Consider the following 10,997-nt stretch of genomic DNA (forward strand, 5'->3'; position numbering starts at 1 on the left):
ATGGTACTCACCCGATAGTCTTTGTTAGCGTTGCTTGTTTACGTTTTGACACCTCACGGTTATCGAGGAGGGTAGATTAAGCCCTCACTCAACATCATCGTGAGTGTTATAATTTATGAAAATAGGTTTGTAATAGTGATAGAATATGCGTAATTATTCGATTATACTTCAATTTAGCGACATATCTGATATAGTTACATTATGATCCGAATCTCTGGTGCTAGGCGTAACGAGTGTATCGAGTAGTAACAACGCAAAAAGGTGCGGGTTGTTACAGTCTTCCCTGCTTTAGGAAATTTCGTCCCGAAATTAATCCATTGGTAGGGTCGTAAGAGTTGATGCGGATGAGAGTAGCGACTAAAAGCGTCTAGTTTTAACGAGTGATCGATCAAGATTCGACGAGCGAGTGCGGTGAGAGGATACGATTCGAATAACCAAAAGCGATAACACACACACGAGCGATTCCATGACGTTTTAAACCATTGAAAAGTCGATGAAGTAGGAGAACATGTTTATGAAAATTTCTTCGCACCGTAGCGTTGATGGTGTTGATGTCCACCTTTAGCGTTGTAAAAAGGCTTTTTGTTAGTTTAATAAAAGATTTCGAGTTACACAGTTTAAAAGAATTTGGTGGTAAAAGTAGTTTTAAGAAAATTTTCCTACAACGTGGGTTCGAGCTGGAACTCGATTGTCGAACCATCGTTGTCAGGAAGATTTCTTTTTGTCATTGTAAAAGTCTTAAGGAAAAGCTGGACTTACGAAACTTCCATTGGGCACGGAGCTAAACTGATTCGATGTTTTCCTCCAGGTTGTAAGGAAGTTTCACTTGTCCAATGGTTTTATTAAAATTTTTATAAAAATTGGTTTTCAATAATAATACGGAAAAATAATTTATATCGGGCCCCACGTGGCACTTTCCCACGAGAGTTTGTTAATATGATTAAAACACTTATATATAGGAAGTACCAGCGGCGTATCCACCATGTTTTACCCATATTACCTCTGTTTCGTGAGGCGGTGTCATGCCTGCCGATAAGACATAGATAGAATTTCGATCCCTCGGTCCCAGCGATAGGGTGCTAGACCGAGTCTTGAATAGAAGTGAGTTGGATGCAAACCAAGCATAGATAGCGAGTGCGAGTAGTTTGATCATACGAAACATTGATATGGTACGCTGGGTTAGATGACGATTGATAAGAGATAGTGAATGACACGATTTTTGATTCGATTAATGCGATTTCGATTGCTAATGATGCGATTTTTATTCGACTAGATGCGACTTTGATTCGATCCCACATAAAACCCACATGGCATGTTTCCACAAGAGTTGCTAATATGGAAAACACCACGTTTCCCATATTAGTTTTGTCCCGTGAAGCGATGTCAGATACCCTAATTTTACACAACTGCGATGGCTTCCAAGCGATGAACAATGATGTGAATAGCGATAAGCAATTCGTCCCCAAGTAAAAGATACGTAATGATTGTTGCGTTGCGAGCGATATGCGATTCGATTGAATTGAATATACCACAAACAGTAACTAATGGTAGCCCACATGGCCTTTTTCCACGAAAGTCTGCTAATATGGTTGAAACACCACCATGTTTCGACCCTATTAGTTTTATCTCGTGAAATGAGGTCGTGCGTGCTAACATAACACAGATAACACGAGTATCGATGAGTGATAGCGACACGCGATGAGAGTATCGAGTCGAGGAAATAGGCGCGTAATGCGTTAAAGCGAAAAGCGACGGGTGATTTTCGGTACTCGTCTAGCGATCCACAATAAGCGATTCACACCGGGAGGTAGAAGTTCATACAATAGCTTAATAACCAGCGTTAGAGGTTGCGAGATAACACATGATGCGTTTGCGATTTCGAGCCTTATACCGAGTGATTTTGATTGCGAGATAGATCTAGCAAAACTGCGATTGAGTTACATTGTAGACTTGCGACCAGTCTTGCGTTGCTCCAATTGCTCTTCGGGGTGAACTTACCTAAGTCCATCGATGTGGCAATTGTGTTGCGTATGCAGACTTACGAGAAGTCTCGCAGTGATGCGATTTTAGTTTCGTTAGGCCTTGTGATCGATTTGTATCGTGAAAATAACCATTATAATATAATAGGTCTAATAACGTCCAACTCCTCATGGCACTTTCTTCACGAAGCTTCGGTAGTATGGTAAAGCACACCTTGCGTTACCCCTACTACTTATGCCTCGTGCTTTGGTTTCACGCTTCGCTGACATGGCCAAGACCCTTGATCATGCTTTTAAACGTTATGGCACCATTAGAACTTCACTACGATCTCCGTGCACTGACCAGAATAATCCCGTGTGTACCCGCGATTAGTTGTTCCTTGCACGTATATCGTACCTCATTCTAAGAGTGTTGTAAGGGAAAAATACATTACATAGTACATAGTGCTAGCGTTTAGATGGTGCTAGAGTAAAAGAGAAATAGAGTCCACATGCGACGATAGATGAAATAAGCTCCACACATGAAAGAGAACGGTAGCGATAAGTCGTATTATTACATCAACATTAGAAGCAAAATAACGTTGTTGTGGAGGACACCTGCAGAGACTGCGGGTGTTGCTGACTTCCTTCAGAGTTGTGGTCCTGCGCGGCAGTGCCGTGTATGATGACCATACCAGTTGCAATTTGTGCAATAGCGACAATTTGATTCTGGCGGGTGATGATACGTGCACGCGAAACACAGGGGATGAGGCCCATTGTAAGCACGTTTCGGTTGAACTGGGACTGATCGAAGAGGTTCGGATTGCGGCAGTCCAGTTGTTGAAGAGTCTGGGCTCACGGTCTTTCGTTTGCGGCTAGGTTGCGCTTCCTGGGATGATGCAGTGTCGTTGTCGGACTCGCCTGATGATTTGACGGAGACATTGTCGGAGCAATCCTTAGAAGAACCTTCAGAGGAGTTGTCAGATGAACCATCGACCGATTCTCCAGAGGAACCGTCGGATGAGTTGATGATGATTGCTTGATGAGCTTGTTTGACAGTCCTCTTGGAGAAGAACCCGTCCAAGACTCGTTTGCTGTTGATCTCTGCGGCTAAACGCTAGGCTTCTTCGATGGTAGTAGGTCTCGCAGCTTCGACAAAATCACCCACACTCTCAGGTAAGCCGCGGATGTACTTCGCGATGGCTTTCCTTGGAGTGTTAACTTGACTTGGGCAGATTACACTAAGGTGTTTGAACTTTGCTGTATAGCCCTCATTGTCACCTTCGGTTTGCTTGATTTCCCAAAATTCGTTTTCTAGTTTCTGGACTTCGTGAGGAGGACAATATTCTTTCTTCATGAGTTCCTTCAGCTCGTCCCATGAGAGGGCGTAAGCTGCGGAGATCCCACGTTTTTCGCGTTCGGCGGTCCACCAGTCGAGTGCTCGTGATTCCCATCGGGTCCACCAGTCGAGTGCTCGTGATTCCCACCAGTCGAGTGCTCGTGATTCCCATCGCGTTCGGCGGTCCCACCACTGGAGCAGTTGGGTCACACCTCCTTCACCTGTGAATCCCATCGGGTCACAAGCTTTGAAGTGTTTGTAGAGGAAAGTAGGTTGCGGCTCTTCCGTCTTAGAGTCCTTCGCGGCTCGAGCATTGCTGTAAGAGTGCACTTGAGCGACAATTTGAGGAATGAGCTTGACCACTTCCTTGGTCACAAGCGAGGCAATCCTCTTATCGGCGCTTCGTTTGGCTCTTCTCCTAGCTATTCGTTTCGAGATACAGTTGTTGGAAGGCATCTAGACAGAGAGAGAGAGAGAGATTTGGAATGAGATTCGATTATAATGATTTCGAGTTTACGATGCGATTGAGCGCGGTCGAAACTTGTAACGTGCAATATAAATAGACTTCACATAGGAGCCACATAGGAGACACGAACTTCCTAGATTTTCACACAATGTCTTGATTGTACTTAGATATAGATAGTTGTAGTTCATACTTACACACACATATATTATGGTTTAGAATGCGCGAGGGCGCGTTGGGAGAGGGTATGCGAGAGAAATCGGACAATCGGACTTTAGTTTTGTTGCAATCATTCGGTCTTTGTTTTGGATTGCGATGGCTGTGCGAGTTGTGCGTTTTGTAAAATAGGAAGCGAAAATTGATAATCGCAATTAAACACATAAACGCATTTGAGTTTCATCAAATCGTAAAATCCGTCGAGTTGTAGGCTTAGTAAAATACTCGGAGTGCCTCGGGTGTTTAGGCGTCGACTATCCAAGGTAACTTAGTCACACCCAACAAGTTCGTGCACACGCGTTGACTCTGGAGGTTTATGCTTCCACTGGGATGCAGCTCATGGCATTCATCCCCCAAGTCATCGCGTGGCTCGAGTCGTTGTGATAGTCGAGTCCCTAGTGAGAACTTTTTGAAAAATATTTTAGGGAGTGGAATGGTTCATTAAGGTACGGGTTTCACCCTGACTTAACAGTTCCGTTCCCAATTTGTGGTTACGCTCATCGAATGAATCCGAGAACTCCACTAGAATTTCGTAAGGGAGGCTTTCGTCGAGGTATGGATGTCACTCCTGACTCAACGAAAGATTCTCATGCTAGAAAAATGTGCTGAGTGAGCAATCCTATTGAGAGTTACTGGTTTTCACACCTGGTCTCGACTGGATCGCTCGGTTGTGAGATGCGAGTATTTTCGAAAACATGTGTATTATGTCTGCCTTAGGAAAGGCTAGTAGTACTCCAACCTTAGGAAAGGCTTCTTCGTGTGAAGTTGTAGTATGCGGGGTTCACACAAAGTCATAGTTTTTGCAATTTCGATCAGAAGCATCAGGTAGGCGCAATACAAACTCTACTGGGTTCGTACTAGGCAGGCTGTGGGTGCTTAGACTATAGACTAGGTCATTGTCTAAGACGTCGACCCGGACTAGGTCGAGTCTTGCCTAATTCCCTATAGTTATGGCTCTGATACCAATCTGTCACACCCCAACCGATGGCGGAATCATCGGGGCGCGGCACTAGGCGAATCAGATTGTTCAAGAGAATCCATAACAACTATATTACGATAATATTCATTACATTTGTCATCCCATACTAACAAACAATACATTCACATAAGTTATTACAGATTTCTTGTCCTCTCGAACAATTCAAATCCGTCAACCTAGAATTTAAGTGGGTTTCTAGACTTCCTAGCTTGATTTGATGTAGACTTCGACTAATCCTGCAACATACGTTAAAATAATGTCAATACAAAAGTATTGGCGAGTATACAGGTTTGATATGTAATAGAATAATAGGTTAAAAGTGCTGCGAATTTCCATATGCATAAACGTAATACACGACATATATACTCACAAAACTGATACTACCAGCTAAGTCCTCGATGCTCGACTCTTCGATGGCATAACTAGACCCCGTCGGGCGCAATAGTACTATACTAGTTTGGGTGGGACGTCACAAGTATAAGTCCTAGCATACATGCAACTAGCATCACGTATATCTATGCAAACAGTTATTCGCAAGTGATAGATTAACAATTTGAATCATTCGTTTGATAAGTTCGATTTATAAGGAACATATGTTACACCCAAAATTCGATAAAAGGGGTCAAGTATACTCACAGTGCGTATTCGGTTAGATTGACAGGATGATGCCTGAGAATGTCCTGATTTCAGACTAATTACATGAGTATTGGGTTACGCGTTAAACGGTATCGAATTACATGAGATTGGACGAAAATTGGATTGGATCTGGCCCATTCGGATGGACCGCTCGATCGGCCGGGCTGCTCGATCGAGTGGGCCGTTCGATCGGCTAGTCCAGCCGATCGGCTGGGCCGCTCGATCGACTGGGCCGCTCGATCGGCCAACCTGTCCAGCTGTTTTCGGCGGTTTTCGCGTGTTCTTTAGTGGTTTTGGTCGAGACGTTGTTGTGACGTGTTGAACAACTAAAATTCCATCAATTCCGACCTGTTCTATCGGCCGGGAATCACCCCGTTCCATCAGACTGGCCGTTCTTGGCGGTTTTTCCGTGTTTAACCCGAAATCGGTCGTCTCTTCGGTAGGAATCAGATCCCTGACCAACACGACACTAAGAATGAGTAGAAGGTTGGTCTAAGCTCTGTTTCTACCGTTTTTGTGTATAGATCTGATGTGAAAACCTTGGTTATCCTTATGGAGTTTCTTAGATCTGAGTTGTTCTTGGTGGAATGAGGCCAACATTTGAAGTTCATAAGAACTTCATGATGACATCACTCTAGAACATCTCAAATCCGTAACTTCTTGATTGGAAAACAAAGATTTAGACGAGATTTACGTAAAATCATATGGAAACCATTCGGATCTGAGTTGTTCTTCATGGGATGACATCACTCTTGAAGAACTCCATGGTGACATCACCCTAGAACACTCCAAATCCATTGATTTCACGGTTAAAAGTTGAGATTTGAAAGGTAGAATGATGAAGGAATGCATATAGATCAAAGAAGTGTAAGATTTGGGTTGAAAACTTACAAGAATCGGGAGAAATCGAGAGAAAAGTGGTCAAGAACGTCCTGGTCAAGTAGCAGCAGCAACAACAAGTGTTTGGAGTGAAAAGAGGGGTATTTATAGGCAAGGGAGGAGAAGGAAGGAGGAAAGGCGGGCCGGATCGGCTGGCTCGTTCGGTCGGCCGGCCCAGCCGATCGGCTGGCCTGTCCGATCGGACGGCCCAGCCGATCGGCTGGTCCGTTCGATTGGGCGGCCCAGCCGGTTGGCTGTTCTGTCTGATCGGGCGGCCCAGCCGATCGGCTGGCCCGTCCGTACGGAGGCCTTTAGTCCTCGTTTTTGGCGCGTTTTCGACTGTTTGGGCCATATTTTCGTATATTTATATTATTATTTAATTACTTACCATAATTAGTCACAAAAGGTCGCATATACGCATCTATATATCCAATATTCGGTGCGATGATCGAGTTACGCGTGCCTTCGAGTGCGTTCTTCGATGTGATGTGCCACAATGATTATCGGGGCACTACTTGCTCGTGTTGCCGTCATCGTCATGATGGCTGGAGACATGGTACTCACCCGATAGTCTTTGTTAGCGTTGCTTGTTTACATTTTGACACCTCACGGTTATCGAGGAGGGTAGATTAAGCCCTCACTCAACATCATCGTGAGTGTTATAATTTATGAAAATAGGTTTGTAATAGTGATAGAATATGCGTAATTATTCGATTATACTTCGATTTAGCGACATATCTGATATAGTTACATTATGATCCGAATCTCTGGAGCTAGGCGTAACGAGTGTATCGAGTAGTAACAACGCACGAAGGTGCGGGTTGTTACAACTCACATAATTCATACCACTCTTTACACTCTCATTCCTTTCACCATTCTGATTCTTATTCTCCGAGTCAATTTAACCCCAACGATTATATTAATGAACCACAAGGGTACAACCCTTTTGGACCCGAGGATCATTTCTCGCAAGATATGGCGATGGACGACGATCCAGATTCTGAGATGCCACCAACTAGGACGCCAACACATCCCATCAGTATCTCCAGCGGTTCTCCTTCTGAAGGATCGCCATATCAAGGCCCCAATTCATGGTCCGAAAGGTGGAACACGTACCAATGGGAGTTTACCCCTTCTTTTCATAATTCTCCTCCACAACCTCCATTGGAGGAACCGTATCTTTAAGCGGTTACTCCACCGCCATTGCCCGTTGAGGAACCACCTCAACAACCACCACAACCACCTCCTGAGCCACCAAGGTGAAGGAGGAATGCACGGATGTTCGTGCGAGGAGGACCAAGATTTAGTTCCCCTCAAGCTTCTAGTACTTACTCTCCTATCCCTGAAGATCCACAAATGGGTGGACCTTCTCATGCGGTGCCGGAAGATATTCCCCCGCTAGTTACTTTTGCACCACCATCACCGCCAGTGGGTTATGAAAACCCAATACCAACTTACCTAGCTTCATCTGGGTATAACCCGTTTGAATATCCAACTCCTACGGATTATGGATATCAAGCCCCTGCCCAAGATCCATATCTTGAGGTAGCTCAATTTAATGCACTTTATCCTTCACCATTTCCTCCAGTATACCCAACTGGGTATCCAGTGCAACGGTATCAATACCCACCTTATCAACAACAACCTCCTCCTCCTCAACAAATTCAAACACAACAAATCCAACAGAGGTTGGATCAGGTTGAACAGAAAGCGGAGGAACGCAATAAAAAGCACAAAAAATTTCTTAAAGGCCGCGCGAACTTCATAAAGGGCAAAAAGAAGTAGAAGTTTGTTTTATTTTATTTTATTTTGTAATTTCAATCAAGTCCCTACGTGAACATATCATTTTCTGTACTTAGTCCTTGCGTGGACTTGGTTCTTTTCTGTAGTCCCTGCGTAGACAGTTTGTTTATTTCAAGATCCGTTTAGGGCATTTCTTGTAATAGTCTAGTATTTTAATGAAATTATTTTTGAAAATTTTATATGTATATTTTATTACATCATCATGCAATATCATTTCAATTTTAAATTGATCTACCAATGAAATTTCAAAAGAAGTTTTTAAAGGTATAACCTAGCCAAAATATTAATGGCTATGATGGTACAAACTTTTTAAGACAATAAATTCTCTGTTAACATCTGAAAACATGTTAACATTCCTAGCTGTGTGACTTGAGAGACCACACTAGCTTCCAAAAGTACTTGGATTCTTCCAAGCCACATTCATGGCCAATATGATCAATATGAATCATGGCTATTAAACATCAAATATGATGTATACATCAAAACATCCAATTGAGATGTATGCTTATGGGCGAAGGTGTATTCATGACAATGATAGTTTTATTTTATAAACTTCTTGTCAAAAAGGCGATGAACTATGTTCGACCCTTAAAGATCACTGATCCAAGAGATCACTGATTATGTTTTAATTGTCCTTGTGACAAGGCCTTTTGTGCCATTTAAATGTCCTTCGAGACGAGCCTTGTGCTATATGAAAATGTCTCTATGACATTGACAGTTGTGATTTATGTCCCCTGTCTAATAAATATAAAGGATTATATCCTATTGATTGCCAATAATGGTTCATTTGTAGCCTAGGCGAATCATGATCAAATAGATTTTTGACTTGTTATCTAAAATGGTCTATATGGTTTATTAATACCATGACCATCTAATTATCAAATGTGATGATTCATTATATAATCTAAATACATCATTATTGTTTGATTTTAGTATTCAAATCATGGCTGGCTCTGACGAAGCAAACAGTCATCCTGTTGAAGGAAACAATAATACTAGAATAAATATTATTGGTGCTGAATTACAAGCGATGATAAACACAACAGTTGCTCAAGCTGTGGATAATATGTTTAAGGAGCCGAGTAATGTTCAGTCCAAAACTCATACAAAGTCCATATCACACTCGCATACTTCGAAAAAGGATGATTCTCGATACTCATCCAATCAAAAGAGTGAACCTCAGAGACATGTTATCATTAATCAAGCTCTCAAGTACAACAAGAGTTGTACTTATAAATACTTCGTCTCTTGTAAACCAAGAGATTTCACGGGAGAAAAGGGAGCCATCGATTGTATGAAGTGGTTGGATGAAATGGAAACTGTTATTGATATCAGTGGGTGTGCTAAGGAGGACGTCGTGAAGTTTGTATCTCAGTCCTTCAAGGGCGACGCCCTAACTTGGTGGAAAGCCTTGGTGCAATCCCCAGGAAAGGTTCCTATGTATAACCTTTCATGGGATAAATTTGTTGAACTTGTGAAGGACACTTATTGTCTGCAGCATGAAGTTGAGAGGGTGGAGACTGACTTCCTCACTCTGGTGATGAAAGATTTGGATTGCAGGTCTTATATGACCAGTTTTACTCGATGTCTCGACTCGTCCCATATCTGGTCACCCCTGAACCCAAACGCATTGCATGTTTTATAGGTCGTTTAGCCCCTGAGGTTAAAGGAAATGTCCAGGCTTCTAAGCCTGCTACATATAGATCGGCTGTCGATCTATCATTATCACTTACTCTCGATATTGTGAGTAGTAGGTCAAAGAAAACCACCAAGGAAGGGAAGAGGAAGAGGGAGGATGACCAGTCCCACCAATCGAATAAGAAGAAGAAAGGGAACTCTGGTTCCAAGAAAGGGCAGTCGGGTGACAAGCCCAGATGTAAAACTTGTGACAAAAGGCACTTTGGAAAGTGCAATCAGGATCCACAAGCTAAACCTTGTGGAATTTGCAAGAAGAAAGAGCACAAGACTGTGGAGTGCCGAAACATCAAGGATGTAACCTGCTATGGTTGCAATGAAAAGGGGCACATTAAGACTAATTGCCCTAAAAATGCTAAGAAGCCTGATGTGGAAAAGAAAACCAATGCAAGGGTCTTTCAGATGAACGCCAGGGAGGTGCTAAATGACGAGAACGTTATAACAGGTACCTTCCTAATTAATGATATTTATGCTAGAGTTTTATTTGATTCAGGTGCTGATTAGTCTTTTGTAGACCATAAGTTTAGTAAGTTACTGAATCTGCCTATTAAAACTCTAGACATAAAATATGAGGTAGAGCTCGCCGATGGTACCTTAGAAACAACTTCAACTCTTCTTGATGGATGTTGTATATCCATTAAGAATTATTCTTTTCCGCTATCTCTATTGCCCATGAAATTGGCATGGTTTGATGTAGTATTAGGCATGGATTGGTTATCGCATAACCAAGCCCAAATAGCCTGCGATAAGAAGCTAGTTAACATCAAAACTCCATCTGGTGAATCAGTCACCATTTAGGGAGATACACAATATGGTTTGCCCGACAATGTGTCTATTCTCAAAGCATCGAAGTGTCTAAAGAACGGACGTGTCACTTACATGGCACAAGTGACTTTTGATGAACCAAAACCCAAGATTGAAGACATTCCAATTATTTCGGAATATCCTGATGTCTTTCCTGATGAGCTACCTGGATTACCTCCTGAGAGGCAAGTTGAATTCAGGATAGACATTCTGCCAGGATCTGCA

The 10,997-nt window shown here is 42.6% G+C and overlaps 1 protein-coding gene across 1 annotated transcript; it reads left to right on the top strand.

Annotated features, from left to right (window-relative positions):
• The first annotated feature begins 9,216 nt into the window (after nucleotides 1-9,216).
• LOC110919485 lies at nucleotides 9,217-10,472 on the top strand. The gene is made up of 2 exons (XM_022163752.1): nucleotides 9,217-9,847; nucleotides 9,919-10,472. The coding sequence occupies exons 1-2, from the start codon at nucleotides 9,217-9,219 to the stop codon at nucleotides 10,470-10,472; spliced, it is 1,185 nt and encodes a 394-aa protein (XP_022019444.1).
• The last annotated feature ends 525 nt before the right edge of the window (nucleotides 10,473-10,997 follow it).

Source organism: Helianthus annuus, chromosome 16, assembly GCF_002127325.2.
Source record: "Helianthus annuus cultivar XRQ/B chromosome 16, HanXRQr2.0-SUNRISE, whole genome shotgun sequence".
Classification (NCBI taxonomy): Eukaryota; Viridiplantae; Streptophyta; class Magnoliopsida; order Asterales; family Asteraceae; genus Helianthus; species Helianthus annuus.

Coding starts and splice junctions, on each gene's coding strand:
- LOC110919485 (XM_022163752.1), top strand. CDS start 9,217: ATGGCTGGCTCTGACGAAGCAAACAGTCATCCTGTTGAAGGAAACAAT. Junction 9,848..9,918: donor TTGCAGGTCTTATATGACCA/GTTTTACTCGAT, acceptor CATGTTTTATAG/GTCGTTTAGCCCCTGAGGTT.